Source organism: Mirounga leonina, unplaced genomic scaffold (assembly GCF_011800145.1).
Source record: "Mirounga leonina isolate KUSES-001 unplaced genomic scaffold, KU_Mleo_1.0 Mir_151, whole genome shotgun sequence".
In the NCBI taxonomy this organism is placed as follows: Eukaryota; Metazoa; Chordata; class Mammalia; order Carnivora; family Phocidae; genus Mirounga; species Mirounga leonina.
The window spans coordinates 86,651,058-86,671,614 of NW_023270377.1; the positions used below are offsets into that span (position 1 = coordinate 86,651,058).

A 20,557-nucleotide genomic window follows, 5' to 3' on the forward strand; every position below is an offset into this window, starting at 1 on the left:
AGAAGATGGTGTCTGAACCTGAAAGAGAGCTCTCTCTAAATACAGAATCAGCTGGCACCCTGAAATTGGACTTCCCAAAATCGAGATCTGTGGGAAATAAATCTGTGTTGTTTAAGATATCCAGGCCACGGCATTTTGTTATAGGCACTCAAAGTGACTAAAACCTTCTCTTTTCTTCATTCTAAAAATAGAAGCACATTTATTTCTTGGTGTATCCCTCTGGAGTGTCATGGGACAAATCCCCAGAAAAACAGACAGACAAACAGACAAACAAAAAAACACTCTTCTTCTATGTGTACAGTTCTTAAACTAACATTAGAATCAGATGTCTGAGGTGGAGGACTGTAAATTTGTCACTGTGGTGATCGACTAAATCTGGATTTCTCCTGTGTTATTCTTTAATTCAGAGATGCTCTAAAACCTTCACGATGCATCACTGTAAATCCTAGAAATAATCTCCACCCATGTCAAATAAATTAAACTGATCATTTGTGATTGTTTTTGACTCTTGGGCTTAACTTTTAATTTTTTTTAAATAAAATAAATAGAAACAGTCCAAAGGTATTTATTGTTTTTTTATTATGTATATGTCTCCAAAGAACTCATGCCATTTCATTACCATCATGTAATTAATCTTAACAGTAGAGTAAGTTTAATCTAAAATGTTTGCTAGTAGTGAACATACTTGAGGAAACATCTTACGGATATTTGATCTTTGGGTTTCTCACTTGGATTTTTTTTTTTTTTTTTTTTTTACCAGACCCAATGCAACTGATAGCATTGGTCCAACTAAACCTCTATTTACAGAATCAGTCCACTAGAAATACATCAGTACATTTTTTCTCTTATTGTACATTGGAACTAATAATGCAGGAAAACATATCATTTTTTATTTGTTTTGTTTCAGATTCTGGGTCTGTCACTTGGGTAGATTAAGAAATATGACAAATATGAATAATAAACAATAATAATAATATTATATTATATTATATAAGATGAAATATGATAATTGCATCATATATCATATAAATACATAGTAATAATCATCATTTAATCAAAAGTTTGTGTTTTTAGGGGCATCTGGGTGACTCAGTCAGTTAAGCGTCTCTCTTCAGTTCAGGTCAATGATCCCAGGGTCCTGAGATCGGGCCTGCATTGGGCTCCCTGCTCAGCAGAGAGCCTGCTTCTCCTTCTCCTCCCTGCTCCTCTCTCTCACAGTCTCTGTCTCTCTCTCTCCAATAAATCAATAAAACCTAAAAAAAAAAAGTTTGTGTTTTTAGGGATATGCGTAAAAAGGTAATCTAAAGTAATCTAAAATGTACAACCAGAAGAAGTCAAGGTAACCAGTAGTCTCAGAGACAAACCATGGCCAAGGTGCCAATATATTCTTAATCAAAGCTGCAAAGCTCTGAGAGTCATAAAAGGATTCTTGGGAGGCATAGACAACAAAGAAGGACTGTAGAAAATTGGAAGCAGTAAGGCTGTAGAAGTCAAGATGTGGCAGTTTTAATGCAAAAGTGGATGTGACGGCATTTCATCCCCAGTACAACATTTTGTCAGGACAGTGTTCTGATCTTTGCTTTATTATCCCTTCTTATTCACTTAAGCTCACCAGTTGTCATTATTCTTCCAACTGTTATATGGCACTATCATCCCTCAACTATTCCTGCAAATTGCTATCTGCCCAATTATGTTTTCATAATAGTACTCATCGACATTGAATAATGTAAATCTTTCTTATATACATATTTCCTGGGTAAAGAATAGTGGCTTGCCAAATTTGAGCTCACGGTAAAATCAAGGAAAATATTGCAGCTGATTAAAGAACAAAGGAGCTGTGACTTAAGATGACTCCCAAACTGATTGAGTTAGAGATGAGGGCACACATTTTAGGCAGGAGGTTCTTGAGCAAAGACTAGCATGAATAGAACAGCAGTATTGATTTGGAAACATTTACTGGGAACTTACCTGGGCTAAACACAATTCTAGGTTTGGGGAATATAGCAGTGAATAAGATATACAGAATCTGCTGGCATGGGGCTTACATTCTAATGTGGGGAGATAGTGAACTACTAAATAACTAGTTAATTTCTATCAGTGATGAATGTTACAAAGAAAATGAAAATAGGGAAATGGTATTGACTGGTGGGGATGAGTCACTGTGTGTGGAGGGTGAGTGAGGTGGTATTTTTAATATCCACTGGTCAAGAGAGGCCTTTCTGAGAAACTGACATTTGAGCAGACACCTGAAAGAAGCGAGAGCCCAAACCATGCACATTCAGATACTCTTCTCTTGAAGATCAAGTTCAAATGTCCTAAGGTGGAAGCTTTCTTTGCAGGTTCAAGAAAAACTAAGGAGACCAATGTGATTGGACCAGAGTGAGCAAGGCAGATATGAGATGGAAGGGAGTTTAAAGACCTAAGCGATGTTAAAGACTTTAGATTTTATGCTAATGTGACGAGAAGTCATCGGAGATTCTAAGGAGAGGAGTGATATTTTGGAAAGTAAGAATATAGACTTAAGATTATTTGTTCCATTTCTTTGAAAAAAGCTGGTGGTATTTTGATAGGGATTGCATTAAATGTGTAGATTGCTCTTGATTTCTATGGAACCAGAAAAGACCCCGAATAGCCAGAAGAATGTTGAAAAAGAAAAGCAAAGCTGGTGGCATCACAATCCCGGACTTCAAGCTCTATTACAAAGCTGTCATTATCAAGACAGTATGGTACCAGCACAAAAACAGACACATTGATCAATGGAACAGAATAGAGAGCCCAGAAATGGACCCTCAACTCTATGGTCAACTCATCTTCGACAAAGCAGGAAAGAATGTCCAAAGGAAAAAAGATAGTCTCTTCAACAAATGGTGTTGGGGAAATTGGACATCCACATGCAGAAGAATGAAACTGGACCATTTCCTTACACCACACACAAAAAATAGACTCAAAATGGTTGAAAGACCTAAATGTGAGACAGGAGTCCATCAAAATCCTCGAGGAGAACACAGGCAGCAACTGTCTTTGACCTCAGCCACAGCAACTTCTTCCTAGAAACATCGCCAAAGGCAAGGGAAGCAAGGGCAAAAATGAACTCTCAGGATAAAAAGCTTTGCATAGCAAAAGAAACAGTCAACAAAACCAAAAGACAACCGACAGAATGGGAGAAGATATTTACAAATGACATATCAGATAAATGGCTAGTATCCAAAATCTATAAAGAACTTATCAAACTCAACACCCAAAGAACAAATGATCCAATCAAGAAATGGGCAGAAGACATGAACAGACATTTTTCCAAAGAAGACATCCAAATGGCCAACAGACACATGAAAAAGTGCTCAACATCGCTCGGCATCAGGGAAATCCAAATCAAAACCTCAATGAGATGCCACCTCACACCAGTCAGAATGGCTAAAATTAACAAGTCAGGAAATGACAGATGTTGACAGGGATGCAGAGAAAGGGGAACCCTCTTTCAGAATTCCCACACTGTTGGTGGGAATGCAAGCTGGTGCAACCACTCTGGAAAAAAGTATGGAGGTTCCCCAAAAAGTTGAAAATAGAGCTACCCTATGATCCAGCAATTGCTCTAGTGGGTATTTACCCCAAAGATACAAATGTAGGGATCCGAAGGGGTATGTGCATCCCAATGTTTATAGCAGCAATGTCCACAATAGCCAAACTATGGAAAGAGCCAAGATGTCCATCGACAGATGAATGGATAAAGAAGATGTGGTATATATATATACAATGGAATATTAAGGAGTCATCAAAAAAAAACACAAAGAACAAAAACCAAAAAAACAAAAAAACACGAAATCTTGCCCTTTGCAACAACGTGGATGGAACTAGAGGGTATTATGCTAAGCGAAATAAGTCAATCAGAGAAAGACATGTATCATATGATCTCACTGATATGAGGAATTCTTAATCTCAGGAAACAAACTGAGGGTTGCTGGATTGGTGGGGGGGTGGGAGGGATGGGGTGGCTGGGTGATAGACATAGGGGAGGGTATGTGCTATGGTGAGCGCTTTGAATTGTGTAAGACTGTTGAATCACAGATCTATACCTCTGAAACAAATGCATTATATGTTTAAAAAAAAAAAAGTAGGAAGGGGAAAATGAAGGGGGTGGAATCGGAGGGGGAGACGAACCATGAGAGACTATGGACTCCGAGAAACAAACTGAGGGTTCTAGAGGGGAGGGTGGGTGGGGAGATGGGTTAGCCTCGTGACTGGTATTAAAGAGGGCACGTGTTGAATGGAGCACTGGGTGTTATACGCAAACAAGGAATTATGGACCACTACATCAAAAACTAATGATATAATGTAAGGTGATTAACATAACATAATAAAATTTAAAAAAAAAGAATATAGACTTAAGATTTAGACTAAAACCTGTTGTTTATTAAAACCCTGAGGAAGAAACAACACAAAGTACGTTGGTACCATCTCCTGGATGGCATTCATGGTAACATGTTACAAAGAGAAACACTCCGTAAAGTTTTGATCTAAAATTGAGCTGAATTTCAGCAAACGTAGATATTTATAAAAATATCAGTGATACCATTTTGAAAGCATTAGCACATGAGAGTAAATTCCAAGAGTCTTTTCAGCTTGTTAAAACTTTTTTTATCACTGACAATCAAGTGTAACATAGAACTCAGACTATAAAGAGAACTGTTTTCTTCTTTGGTGTCCTGATATCATCTGGGTTTTACAAAGATCCCTTAGTTGAAAGATCAGTGAAAAAGCTATTGCAGCGATCCAAAAGAGAGAAAACAGTGTCTTGACTAAGAAGAGTAATATTAGAGATGGAAAGAAATGTATTGTTTCAGGTGAGCTCTTAAGATGTGTGATAGATTTAGTCTGGGCTGAAGTGAGGATGGATAAAACTAAAACAAAGGATGAATCATTTGAGTCATGAGTCAAATAAGAATGCAAAGTTTTGCCTAGTGGGAAAAACACTTGTGCAAACTGGTTTTGTTTTTTTGTTTGCGTGTTTGTTTTGTTTTGTTTTTACTGTAGAGAGAGAATAACACTTGCATCTTTTCTAAGTGCATTCACCATAGGAAATAAGATTGGTTTGTAATGTGGGTTAGAAGATGGAATTGAGAAATAGTGGAACAGTGAAAGCTAGGCCATCTTCTGTTCCTTCCTCACAAGAGAAAACATAAGAAGACTGAAGACTTACACAACTACCTAATATTGGCCCACCATCCCATGTTAGAAGCACCTTCCTTGTCTTTTCTCATAAAGACATGCACAGAGTGTATGTAGAACTTTGTGACTATTCGTATAAAGAACTGGCCTTGATGATCATTTTGACTACATTTCATGTGTTTAAGAAACAGAATTGGAGCCTAGGAAGAGGCAGTCTTTCATTAGTTAAAGGAAAAGGAGAAGGCTCTGTAATGTGCCAGAGTCTATTCTTTATTAAGGATGTGCCTGCCCACAGTACACGCAAATTAAATTTCTATAATACCATTTTAATTATTATACAACAGAGGCTTTGTTTACTCGATTCAGTTTATTTAATGTCATGGAGGGATAAAGTGAGTACATGCTTCTTGATAAAGATTATGGTGACATATAAAAATAAATGTAATTACATCTTATCATCCAATGAGCATTTTCAAATGTTCTGGTAAAGAAATATGATGTAAAACTTAAATGTTAATTTACCACTTAAACCAAGAGACACATAAATCGAAGAAAACAGATAGTTTCTTTACAATTGTACCATTTTTAAAATTTTATTTTTACCTGCTCTTCTCTGTATTTACATTATAAGCAATATAACTCTTTGTTATATTGGGGGGGGACAATCTTTGTGTGGAAATAAAAATGCTAAGTTAAAATATTCATAATATACAAAAAGAAAAGACATGTGGATAGAAGCAATCTGTGTTTGGAATGTTTCTGATTTTCTGTGATGTCTTCAAATTTTCTATCATTCTTGGCTTCTTCATCTAAGCTAGACTATAACTTACATGTATTCCTTATATATTTAATTTTGACAAAGGAAATATGTGTAGTATATACTACATAGGCTCACCTTTGCTCTGATACTCTCTGAAGCCACCATCTCTCTCCTGGAATTTACAGAATCTTCCTAACTGATCACCTGCTTTCAGACTTATCCCTTTCATCCACACAACAGCTAGAATAATCTTTTTAAAAAGCTAAACAGACATCTAACTTTTCTGCTTGAAACTGTCCCCAGGGATTTTCCATTAAACACTGCAGATTGAACAAAACTGTTTATATTATATTTGTTCTTTTTTGGAAATCTCCTGTAAATGCTATAAAAGGAAATGTCTTTTATTAATCCAAAAAGAAAGAAAGAGGAGACAAAGCATGTGAGATAATTTTGGATAATAAAGAGCAGATGATTAAATGATAAATGAATTATGTTTAATGTTTCTCTGCTTTGCTGAGTGCAGATTGGATGCCAAGATGAAGAACCCCAGAGAGGCTCAAAAATTAGAGTCTGGTCACCTCTAAAGGTGGGGTTATAGGATAGGACTAGTAATAAGTGGATTAGCTTAGAACCTGTTTTGAGAATAGCTCAGATCCTAGATCCTGCTAGGCAACCTCTTATCCCCTACATCAGCAGAAAATGAGATGTTTGATTTCTGACATAGTTAAATGATAAATGTCTGAACTGATTAAAAAAAAAAAAAGCCACAGGATTATGGCAATGGAACAAGCTCTACAGATTGGAACAAGGGCATGTCAGACAATGGAAGGATGTCAAAAGCAAAAACAAACAAAAAAAGACATTAATAGATGAGTGTATTTTTTTGTTTTGTTTTGGCTTTTTTTTTTTCATTTAGGGAGGAGTTTTAGAGTTCTTTTGTAGAATTATGCAATAATAAATTACACCAAAGGAAAAAACAAGAAAAAATGGAACTCTAAAAAAGCAAGTTATGGGCGCCTGGGTGGCTCAGTTGGTTAAGCGACTACCTTCAGCTCAGGTCATGATCCTGGAGTCCCTGGATCGAGTCCCGCATCGGGCTCCCTGCTCGGCAGGGAGTCTGCTTCTCCCTCTGACCCTCCCCGCTCTCATGTGCTTGCTCTCTCTCATTCTCTCTCTCTCAAATAAATAAATAAATAAAATCTTTAAAAAAATAAAAATAAAAAAGCAAGTTATTCAGGGAAGGAAGTATGAAACTTTTCTTTGCTTTTCAACAAAAATTTATATAGTCATAATTATATAAATATTGAATATTAATATCACTAAAATTAAGATTGTGGGAGGATGAAGGGAGAGCAAGCATGAATGCATATCTGTATGTATGTGTGGAGGGGTATAAAGAATTAAATCCTAATCTTGTGTAACAAAAAGCCTATAGATTATATAAATAACTTTAAAAACACTAAAATTATAGTAGAAACATGCTATATAGAATTATGGAAGTGAATACAGTTGAGATAGCTAAAACAATTAGAAGAGTAGAGGTGAAGTAGGCACCACTACATTTTACTATCAGCCTTGATGGGGTATTTGACTTTTTAAATCATGTACATTTACAGTATGATAAAAATAAAAATTGCATTTAAAATAAAATCATCTCCTGGTTTTTCAATATAATGTTTATGAAATCTACCCATCTACTGTAGTTTGTGTACACCTGCCAGTCTCTATTACCTCATCTATTCTCATTCATTTGTATTTTAGCTGTGATTTAGCTCCTCACATCTCTGCTCTCATTTTGAGAATATGCCAAGTTCAGTCCTGCTTGGTAGGCTATGCCCTCAAATCTCCACATGGTCAACCATCTTATTTTGAACTTAGTTAAAATACTATCTTCCTAAGGATACCCCCTGTGACCAGTCACTCCATAAGTCATTAATACTCTCTGACACTGCCCTTCTTGAGAGGGGACTGTGTAAGAGACCCATACCTTGATCATGCCCAAATATAGTTGTTTCAGCCCAGAACCACACTGTAAAAATAAAGCAAAAATTTTCAAGAGAAATAAGAAAAGTTATCTTTAAATCTCCCAGGTTTCATTTATGAGCATTTATAGAGTATCCTCTGTTTTAGCATTAATCCACACTACAGGTAATTTAAAGGAACCAAACCAGTTGTCTGTAGAGACAGTTTAGTTCAGATCTGCTTCTATAAATGATATCCAAGTGATAGGAAGCCAATGAAATCTATCTCTAAAAACTATAGTAGTTATCTATTGCTGCATAACAAATTACCCCCAAACTTAGTGGCTTAAAAAGAGCACCTATTATCTTATACTTTCTGTGTGTCAGAAATTCAGGAGCTGCTTAGCTAGGTGATTGGCATAAGGTTTCTCTTAAGGTTGTAATCAAGACGTTAGCCAGGACTGCTAACAGGCATCCAGTAATTTAACTGGGCTGGAAGATTTATTTTCCAAGCTCATTCTTGTGACTATCGGCAGTAGGTATCCGTTCCTTGCAAAATGGGCCTCTGCAAAGGGTTGCTTGAGTATCCTCATAGTATGGCATTTGGCTTCCACCAGAGTGAGCCAAAGAGAAAGAGCAAAAGGGAAGTTATAATGCCTCTTATGGCTTATCCTTGGAAATCACACTCTGTCATTTCTACCACATTCTATTCAGTACAAGAAGTCACAAAGAATATCCTGCACTCAAAGGGAAGAGAATTAAGCTTCATCTCCTGAAAGGAACAGTATCAAAACATTTGTGGGCATATTTTAAAATTATCAAACCCATTAAGTGTCTACCTTATCATTAATTATTGATGATTTTATCTAGTAACATGACATTTCCTAGTAATAAATATGACAAGAACACGCAAAGACATAAACTAAAGGGTAACGTTTTAGTCCTTCTGCCTCTGGAAGGCAGCTAATATTCATGTAATACTTACTGCATGTCATTGTGCTGGATTCTTAATATTTGTTTTCTGATTTAATCTCTTCACCACTTTGTAAATTGGATATTATGTTCATTGAATATAAGAACGATGACTTTTATAGATATTAGTGACTATCTCAAGAACATACTTTAAGTAGAGGGTTAGACTGAAATAAATTATATATACTGTTTGCTTTGGTGGAACCATATTAGTGATTTGATCCAGTTTGGCTACAGACAAGTTTTGTTTGATACATATAATGCCTTATAATTTTTAAAAATTAGTTTACCATATTTAAAAATTGGGAGACTTCAAATGAATCCCCAAATCCAGATTTTGGGCTTCTTTGTTATTTTATTTATTTTTATTGTCCCTGTTTTTTCTTTTTAACTGAAAAACATTAATATACAATTTAGTTTCAGATCTATGACATAGTACATATTTATATGCATTACAAAATGGTCACATCTGCTTACCATCTGTCACCATGCAAATTTGTTACAATATTATTGACTCTATGCCTTATGCTGTACATTACATTGCATCCCTGTGTCTTATTTATTTTATGACTGGAATACTGACCTCTTAATCCCCTTCACCTATTTCATCCACCCTCCCGCTTCCCTAACCTTCTCGAAAATCATCACTTTATTCTCTGTATCCATGAGTCTGTTTTTGTTTTGTTTTGTTTGTTTGTTTTGTTTTTTAGATTCTACATTTAAGTGAAGTCATACGGTATTGATCTTCCTAGGATTTATTTCATTTAGTGTAATGTACTCTAGGTCCACCCACGTTGTCACAAAAGGCAAGATATATATTTTTTTTTAATGTTTTTTTAATGGTTGAGTAATATTACACTGCATGTTTACACCATGTCTCCTTTACCCATTCATCTATTGATGGACATTTAGGTTGTGTCCATGCCATGACTATTGTAAACAATGCTGCAATGAACATAGGGGTGCATATGTCTTTTCAAATCACTGTTTTCATTTTCTTTGCATAAATACCTAGAAGTGGAATTGCTACATCATATGGTAGTTCTATTTTTCATTTTTTGAGAAACCCCAATACTATTTTCCATAGTGACACATCAATTTACATTCCCACAAACAATGCACAAGGGTTCCCTTTTCTCCACATCCTTTCTAACCCTTGTTATCTTTTGTCTTTTTGATAAGAGCCATTCAGACACATATGAGGTGATATCTCATTGTAGTTTTGATTTGCATTTCCATGATGATTAGTGATGTTGAGCATCCTTTAATGTGTCTGTTGGCCATCTGTATATCTATGAGAAAACGTCTATTCAGATCCTCTGCCCATTTTTTAATCAGATTGGTTGCTTATTTGATATTGGTTTATGAATTCTTTATATATTTTTGGATGGTAACCCCTTATTGGATATATCATTTGCAAATATCTTCTCCCATTAATACATTGACTTTTCTTTTTGTTGATGGTTTCCTTTGCTGTGCAAAAGCTTTTTACTTTGATGTGGTCCTGTTTTTTTTTTTTTTTAATTTTTGTTTTTATTGACCTAGCCTGAGGATAGAGAGTTTAAAAATACATGTATCACTAAGACCAATGTCCAAGAGCTTAATACCTATTTTTTCTAGGAATTTTATGGTTTCAGGTTTTATTTTCAAGTCTTTAATCCATCTTAAGTTTACTTTTATATATGATGTTAGAAATTAGTCCACTTTCCTTCTTTTGCATGTAGTTGTCTAGTTCTCCCAACACCATTTATGGAAGACACTGTCTTTTTTCCACTGTATATTCTTACTTCCTTTGTTATAGATCAATTGACCATATAAGCATAGGTTTATTTCTGGGCTGTCTATTCTGTTCCATTGATCTATTGGGTCTGTCATAATGTTTTGATTACTATAGCTTTGTAGTATAGTATGAAATTCAGGAGCATGATACCGGTGGCTTTTGTTCTTCATTCCCAAGATTGCTTTGGCTCTTTGGTGTTTTTTGTGGTTCCATACAAATTTTAGGATTATTTATTCTAGTTTTGTGAAAATATATGTTGGTAGTTTGATAGGGATTGTACTGAATCTGTAGATTTCATGGATAGTACAGACATTTTAATAATATTAATTTTTCCAATCTATGAGCATAATTTATCTTTCTGTTACTTGTGTCATCAATGTCTTAGAATTTTCAGAGTATAAGTCTTTCACTTCGTTGATTCAGTTTATTCCTCCATATCTTACTCTTTATAATGTCATTATAAATGGGATAATATCCTAAATTTCTTTTTCTGATAGTTCATTATTAGTATATAGAAATGCAATAGATATATGTCTATTGATTTTGCATTATGCAGCTTTACTGAATTCATTTATTAATTCTAATGGTTTTGGGATAGAGGCTTTAGAGGTTTTCTTTTTTTTTAATGTATAGTATTATGTCATTTAAAAATAGTAACAGTTTTACTTTTTCCTTAACAATTTTTTACTTCACCTTAACAATTTGAATGACTTTTATTTCCCTTTTCTTTTTCCTTTTTTTATTCCAAGAAACCTACTTTATTATTTTTTAAATTTTAATTCCAGTGTAGTTAACATACAGTGTTATATTAGGCTCAGGTGTACAATGTAGTGATTCAACAATTCTATACATTACTCAATGTTCCTCGTGATAAGTATACTCTTAATCTGATAACCAGTTTGTCCCTTTTTTGGTTTATCTCTTTATTCTTTGTTTTTGTTTGTTTGTTCTGTTTCTTAAGTTCCATGTATGAATGAAATCATATGGTATTTGTCTTTCTCTCACTGGCTTATTTAGCTTAGCACTGTAATCTCTAGATCTATCCATGTTGTTGCAAATGGAAGGATTTCATTCTTTTTTATTGCTGAGTAGTCTTCCACTGTATATATGTACATATGTATGTGTGTACACACACACTACATCTTCTTTATGCATTCATCTATTGATGGACACTTGGGCTGCTTTCATAATTTAGCTGTTATCAATAATGCTACAGGAAACATAAGGGTGCGTGTATCTTTTTGAATTAGTGTTTTCATATTCTTTGGGTAAATACCCAGTAGTAGAATTACTAGATTATATAGTAATTTATTTTTAATTTTTTGAGGAACAGCCATACTGTTTTCCATAGTGGCTGCACCAGTTTGCATTCCCATCAACTGTGCACAGGTTTTTGGTTTTTTGTTTTCCCCACATCCTTACGAGCACTTGTTTTTTCTTGTGTTCTTGATTTTAACCATTCTGACTTACATTTCCCTGATGGTTAGTGATACTGAGCATCTTTTCATGTGGCTGCTGGCTAAATGTATGCCTTCTTTGGAGAAATGTCTGTTGCTGTCTTATGCCCATTTTTAATTGGATTATGTCTGGGGTTTTTTGGTGCTGAGTTGCATAAGTTCTTTATATATTTTGAATACTAATTCTTTATCAGTTGTGTCATTTGTAAAGATCTTCTCCCTCCAGTAGAATGTCTGTTAGTTTTACTGTTTTTTTTTGCTGTGCAGAAGTTTTTTATTCTGATGTAGTCCCAAAAGTTTATTTTTCCTTGTTTCACTCACTTCAGGATACATATCTAGAAAAATGCTGCTATGGCCGATGTCAAAGAAATTGCTGCCTGTGCTCTGTACTAGGATTTTTATGCTTTCAGGTCTCATATTCAGGTCCTCAATCTATTTTGAGTTTATTTTTATATATGATGGAAGAAAGTGATCCAGTTTCATTCTTTTGCATGTAGCGGTCCAGTTTACTTGATAAAGGAGGAAGATACCTTTTTGTTTGTCTTGTTTCTTGTTGAAGAGACTGTCTTTTTCCCATTGCCTGTTTTTGCCTCCTTTGTTGAAGATTAGTTGAGCATATAATCATAGGTTTATTTCTGGGCTCTCTATTCTGTTCTGTTGATCTTTGTGTCTATTTTTGTGCCAGTACCATATTGTTTTGATTACTACAGATTTATAGTATATCTTGAAATCTGGGATTGTGATACCTCCAGTTTTGTTCTTCATTTTCAAGATTGCTTTTGGTGTTTTGGGGGTCTTTTATGGTTCCATACAAATTTTAGGATTGCTTGTTCTGGTTCTGCAAAAAATGCTGTTGGTATTTTTTTTTAAAGATTTTTTATTTATTTATTTGAGAGAGAGAATGAGACAGAGAGCATGAGAGAGGGGAGGGTCAGAGGGAGAAGCAGACTCCCCACTGAGCAGGGAGCCCAATGCGGGACTCGATCCTGAGACTCCAGGATCATGACCTGAGCCGAAGGCAGCCGCTTAACCGACTGAGCCACCCAGGCGCCCTGCTGTTGGTATTTTGATAAGGAATGAATTAAATCTGTAAATTGCTTTGAGTAGTATAGACATTTTAACAATATTTGTTCTTTCAATCCATGGGCATGGAAAGTCTTCCTATTTCTTTGTTTTGTCTTCAATTTCTTTCATCAGTGTTTTATAGTTTTCAGAGTACAGGTCTTTCAACTCTTTGGTTAAATTTATTAGGTGTTTTATTATTTTTGATACAATTAAAATGGCATTGCTTTCTTAATTTTTCTTTCTGCTGCTTCATTATTTGTGTACAGAAATGCAAAAGATTTCTATATATTGATTTTGTATCCCACAACCTTACTGAATTCATTTTTATATATAGTGTCTTCTCATCTGCAAATACTGAAGTTTTTATTTTTTCCCTACCAATTTGGATGGCTTTTATTTCTTTTTGTTGTCTGATTGCTGTGGCTAGGATTTCCAGTATTATGTTGAAAAAAAGGGGTGAAAGTGAATACCCTAGTTTAGTTCCTGATCTTAGGAGACAATCTCTGTTTTTCCATCATTAAGTATGGTATTAGCTGTGGGCTTTTCTTATAAGGCCTTTATTACGTTGAGGTATGTTCCTTCTAAACCTACTATGTTGAGGGTTTTATCATCCAGGGATATTGTACTTTGTTAAGTGTTTTTTCTCCATTTATTAAAATGACCATATGGTTTGTATCCTTTCTCTTGTTGATGCAATGTGTCACTTTGATTGATTTGCAAATGCTGAACCACCCTCACATCCCAGGAATAAATCCCATCTGATTGCAGTGAATGATTTTTTTATGAATTGTTGGCTTGGGTTTGCCAATATTTTGTTGAGGATTTTTGCCTGTATGATCATCAGATATATTGGCCTAAGGTTCTCTTTTTTAGTGATATCTTTATCTGGTTTTGGTATCAGGGAATGACTTTGGAAGGTTTTCTTCCTCTCCTATTTTTTGGAATAGTTTGAAAAGAATAGGTATTAACTTTTCTTTAAGAGTTTGGTAGAATTCACCTGTGAAGACTTCTGGTCCTGGACTTCTGTTTGTTGGAAGTTTTTTTTTTTTTTTTTCTTTCTTTTTGTTTTTGTTGTTGTTGGGAGTTTTTTGATTACTGATTTAAATTCATTGCTGGTAGTTGGTCTGTCAAATTTTTGATTTCTTCCTGATTCAGTTTGGGAGGTTATCTGTTTCTAGGAATTTATTTGTTAGGTTGTCTAATTTATTGGCATATAATTTTTCATAATAATCTCTTATAATCCTTTGTATTTATGTGGTGTCAGTTATTATTTCTCTTTCATATCTAATTGTTTGAGTCTTCTTTTTTTTTTTTGATGAGTCATATGGCTAAAGGTTTATCAATTTTATTGATCTTTTCAAAGAACCAGCAACTCCTGGTTTTATTGATCTGTCCTCTTGGTTTTTGCTTGTTTGTTTTGTTTTGGGGCTTGTGGGGAGTTCTTTTTTGGTTTCTGTTGTATTTACTTCTGCTGCAATCTTTATTATTTCCTTCCTTTTACTGGTTTTGGGTTTTGTTTGTTCTTTTATTTCTAGTGCCTTTGTTGTAAGGTTAGATGGGCTTTTTTTTTTTTTTTCTATTTCTTGAAGTGGAACTGTATTTCTGTAAACTTCACTCTTAGAACTGCCTTTGCTGTGTCCCATAGATTTTGGACAATTGTGTTTCCATTTTCATTTGTTTCAGGTATTATTTTTTCTTTTTTTAAATTTCTTCATTGACATATTTATTGTTTAGTAACATGCTGTTTAATCTCCACATGTTTGTGTTTGTTTCTTTTTCTTTTAATTTTCTTCTTATAATTGATTTCTAATCTTATAGTGTTACGGTCAGCAAAGATACTTGATATGATTTCAGTCTTCTTAAATTTATTGAGACTTGTTGTATAGCCTACTATGTGATCTATCCTGTAGAATATCCCATGAACACTTGAGAATAATGTGTATTCTGCTGTTTTTAGTTAGAGTATTCTGTTAAGTCTATCTGGTCTAATGTGTTGTTCAGGGACATTGTTTTCTTATTAATTTTCTGTCTGGACATCCACTGATGGAAGTGGAGTATTAAAGTCTACTATTATCTTATTTCTATCAATTTCTTCCTTTGTATCTGTTAATATTTGCTTTATATATTTAGATGTTCCTATGTTGGGTGCATAAATATTTACAAGTGTTATATCTTCTTGTTGGATTTGCCCTTTATCATTATGTAATGACCTTCTTTGTTTCTTGTTGCAACCTTTTTGTTGTTGTTGTTGTTACAGTCTATTTGGCCTAATATAAACATTCTACCTCAGCTTTCTTCTTTTCCATTTGCATGGAATATCTTTTCCCATTCCTTAACTTTCAGTCAGTGTGCATTTTTAGATTTGAAATGAGTCTCTTGTAGGCAGCAACAGACTGTATTTTGGGCTCCTTGAAATAATGAAGCATTTCTATGAAGTAAAAACAATCAGCTCGAATTGAGCCTACCTTTTTAAGTAGATGTATATTCCAGGTTATCCTCTAGCTTTGTCATAGTTCAAACTTCAAACAAGTTTTGCTTATTTATGTTATCTTTCTCATTCTTGTGGACATTTCCATTTTCCATCTCTGGCTAGTTGAAGATTACATAGCAAATAAATTGAAAAGAAATCAAGAAGTAAATTTTGTCAATGTGTAACTTTCAAAAAGTTAAAAGCATGACTCATACAAATATATAGTGACTATGTGTTAAGGAGGGAGTCACTTAGCTCATTAATGAGAACCAGAGGATGGTAAATCTGTTTCAAAGGAGTACAGAAGAGATTGAAGTGTTTACAATCAATGAAATAAAAACATCCTAATTTAAGATTGTAAAGTTAGGTATAAAACTAGTTAATGTCATACAGGACAATAAAACTAGAGTTATCTTTACTACCTGATGGAAATAATTTGCATCTCTGTAGGACATAAATTATTTGCAATTTACAAATGTGCAAATTAATATCTAAATTCATAGAGACTGGGATCTGATCAGTATTAAATTGTAAGTTAAACAAAGATATATTACTCAGGAAAATGAACTAATTTATTAAGGTGTCTATGAGACAATAGTTCAGTATGCCATTGAAAGAACTTGTAGACATTCTTTTATATTTTTTTCTTAACAAAATTTTGACTTTTATTCTAAATAATTTTGTGGCATGGACAACTCTATGAAACAATACTTGAGTAGATATGTAATTTTGCCAGTGTACGGTAACAAAATACCACGGGCTTAAACAACAGAAATCCATTTTCTCAAAATTCTGAAGATAGGAGCTTCCAGATCAAGGTTTCAACTGGTTGGATTCCTCTGAGGCCACTCTTTGGATTGCAAACAGCCTTTCCTCTATGTGTAGGGATTCCTGCTATCTCTCCTTGTAGGTACTAATCTCTATTTATAAGGATATGGGTCAGGTTAGATTAGGGCTTACTTTAATGACCTTGGTATAATCATCTCTTTTAGATTTTATCTACAAATGCAGTCACATTCTAAGGCAATGGAGGTTAGGATTTCAACACATGAATTTTGGGGAAAAACAATTCAGTCCATAATAGTTAGTATACATTACATTTTAGTGAATTAAAAATGTTTCAGTACCATATTCACCAACTCTGGAAAATAATTACTTGCCTTGTATCATGATGAAAAGTCTCTTGTAAAGTGTTTTTGTAATCCAATTATAGATATAAGTATTTGTCTTTTAAAAAAATTTTTTTTTCCTTGAATTTTTCATTTTATTTTCACTGGGTACAACTTTAAGTTGTTAGACCTAACAAATATTGTGTTTAAGAACATTGTTAATAGCTACTTATATGCTGTTGTACAGGTTTCAAAATACTTCATTGTTTTTTCATTATTATTTAAAAATTTACCAATATTTATATTTTGTAGATATGAGCAGGATAGTAACCTTTGCATTTGCCAATTAGAAAATTCTGAGTTACCATAATAAAAGCCATCCCCCCCCAAAAAAGGAAAAATCCAGTTGACTTCAGTTGAAAAATGAATAAAAAGCAAGCGACTAGAAAACATAATAACAGGAATATGTTTAAATTTTTGTTCAAGTAACAGTAAAGTAATAAGGGTCTAACTAAAAATTTAGGATTTTTTTTCATAATATCATAAAATGATTGCAATTATCTTTGACAATTTCCTATGATCTTGGTTATATTTCAGCAAAATTAAAATGAAATACTGAATCCATTGTCTGGAAGATACACCTATCTCCTGAAATGTGTAAATAATTTCAGCCAAATTTATTTACTTATCTATCTATGTAACTATTGGCCTGCTTACTTGAACTTTTTGTCTAATTGCTTCAATTCTCCAATCTTAATAAAAGATTATATTAAAACTAGACAGAAACTTCAAATATAAGAAAAGGAAACAAAACCAATGCCCACAATTACTAAGTGTTTGGCTAATTATTACGTTTTTTAGTGAGACCTTGTTGCTTCAAACTTGGATGGTTGTTAACAATAACTATTGTTTCAGTAGCAGAGAATCTTTCTGTAATGATAAAGAGTTGAAAAAAAGTGTGAATGCTGTCAAAAAGCTCTTTTGTCTGGAATTACAATTGCATAGACTCCACAAACTGCATGCCTAGATGAGGGATGGGTCATTGAATGGGCTCTGGCATGTACTTTATCCGAACCCAAGGTATTTAAAAGGACATTTGAAACAGTGGGTTTTGTGCTCTAGTTGATATGATAATGTAAAAAGAATAAAAAATAAACAAAGCATGCATTTGCAGATTTCTGGAGACAGAGAAATAGTTCAGCTTTTCAAAAATCCTGGTTGCTGAACTGTTTGAAAAAAGCTGCATGTAGTTCGTGGAACATTTAAATGGTTACGTTTCCATAAAGACTGGTCAATTCAGGAATGAAACTGTAATCGATAGCTTGAAAATGTGTTTCCAATGAATTGCAGTATCCACTTTCTGTTTGTCCTGGTAAGGCATGATAGAAATTCCCACAAACTTGCTACTTTCTGTACCTTGTTTTGACAATATACCATTAAGAGTGGTAATAATGACACATGCGTCTAGGTTGGTCTTTCTGTTGAAAGGATATCATTCACTGAAGCAGCAGGTTACTAAGGAAGTATTTTGAAGCAGAGTAGGAAGAATGTTTAGGTTCAGATTATATAGGGAAACTGCTTAGTGAATGAGTCATAGATCCATAGTAAGTTTGAACAAAGAGGTATCACAGTATAATTTCCAATAGATAAGAACATGACTGTCATAAAATTCAAGAATAAATATGAACCAGATATTTATTCATGGAATTATTGAGGGAACCAGCCCAGCATGGCAGATCTAAGAGCATTAGTGGATACTTGCAGGCATTTCAAAAAAAAAGAATATATAAATAAAATTTGTAGGAAAGCATAGACATGGTTAATGCCTCACAGGGCAGTATGACCATAATCTTTGGGGTTATCTTTTCTACCAGATAAATATCTACAAAATAGCATGAAATCGCACAGTGGTATAGGTCTGATCAAATGGAAGATACTCAAGTCAAACACAGATACATTCTCTGAGAGCTGCTCTATCCGCTGTTGCCACTAGCTACATCTTTTAGATTTAAATCTGAGATCATTAAAATAAAATACAATACAGATTTTGTTTCCCAGTTACACTAGTTAGGTTTTAAGTGTTCACTAGACACATTTGGCTAATCGCTACTTCATTAGACAACATGGATGTGGAATACATCCTTCATCACAGAAAGTACTACTGAAAACACTCTGCTAGAGGATTAATCTTTGAGCAGGCCTGTTTTATGATGCCTATGTATGCCATTGAAAAACATACCACCCCTTCTTTTGCTTTGAATATTTTTTGTAAACAAAGAGATCTTACACATCTCCTTTTCCACCTTTTCCACCCTTCCTTTTTTTTTTTTTTTAATGGAAGAGGATCTGAAAATATGGGTTTACCCTTAGATTTATAAAAAGTTTACTCTTACTACTAAAGAGTTTAGATGTATAATTGAACCATTGGGTTGAATGAACTATTTTGTATAAATGGGGGATTTAGGACAAAGATTTTATTGTAAATATGTGTATTTTAAGATTTAGAAATTCTTTACCCATTTCCCTAGATCATCCTCAGTCCTTATATGACAAGAAGAAAGGTATCAAAAGGTAGTCATTACTTTACAGAATAATTAAATCACTTATTTTGGCGTAGCAAAAAATTATCTTTGGAGGTTTTTTTTTTTTATCATAAAACTACCTTTACTTTTGAAATGTCTTCTGTGGTGGTTTGGGCAGACTTATGTACTCTTTGGCTTATGATACTAAATTTGCACCTGCAATGCAATGATTTTGTGTATGTGTGTTTTTCAGATGTGCAACAAATGGCGATTGACTGGCTTACCAGAAATCTCTATTTTGTGGACCATGTCAGTGACCGGATCTTTGTTTGTAATTACAATGGGTCTGTATGTGTCACCCTGATTGACCTGGAGCTTCATAATCCTAAGGCAATAGCAGTAGATCCAATAGCAGGGTAAGAAGTTCTTTTTTTTATAGTGTTGATCTGAGATAGTTACCAATTAAAAAATATTTTAGATCAAAAAAATATAATAGATCAGTGTCTGATAGGAGCTGTGGAATATGACTATAGGTTCAAAATATTTTTAAATGTAGATTTCAACATTTGCATTGCAAGGAGGGGAAAAAGGGCTACAATTTACCATGCAGAAGCTGGGGAATACCAATTCCTTAACACATTAATATTGCTGGCCTAACCTGAGATACAAACAACTTGTCACCCTCTTAAGAATTACTTTGGGGTCACCAGACAAGAGCCTCAGGATAGTTTTGGGTTAAAGAGAGAAGACTTTAAGTTTCCTTAGCAGTAGACCTTGTAGTTAGCAAGCTTCCGAAATATTTTGACTTGAAAGACAAACTTACATCCAACACATTTGGGATTTATAAAAGGGGCATAATACAAGTTCATGGGCACTACTAAAACGTTAAGGTCATCTTTTAGTTGAAACCAACTTTTTTTTCTAACTACTGATATGTAAATACTACATAATTATGGAGTTACTGAATTCATCAGAATTCATTTTCTCTCTCTTTTTTTTTACTTTCTAATTTTGCAAGCCTCTTTGTTGGTTAAAAAGATGTCTTATCTGATCTTCTTTTAGCTAATAGGCTCATTAATCTTTTTTAAATATTTCTCAATTTGTCAAAATATAGTCATAAATGTTTAAATTCCCGTCAAGTTTGTTGATATGATTAGAAAATCAATATAGGAATTATGCTTCAATTTTACAAATACTATGGCGTTATTGAGGGGGAGGGGCAAAAAAGATGTAGAGGCTTATAGATTCAGTTGTTTCTCCAGTCAGTAGTGGGATACTCTCAAATTAATGACATAATG

General features: G+C 34.0%; 1 protein-coding gene across 1 annotated transcript in view; it reads left to right on the plus strand.

The window, feature by feature from the left end:
- LRP1B (LDL receptor related protein 1B) overlaps positions 1-20,557 on the plus strand; it is a 1,834,834-nt gene that overhangs the window by 896,106 nt on the left and 918,171 nt on the right. The window contains exon 7 of the mRNA XM_035008121.1: positions 19,513-19,675. Coding sequence (XP_034864012.1) covers positions 19,513-19,675 — 163 coding nt within the window. The remainder of the gene's footprint in view (positions 1-19,512; positions 19,676-20,557) is intronic.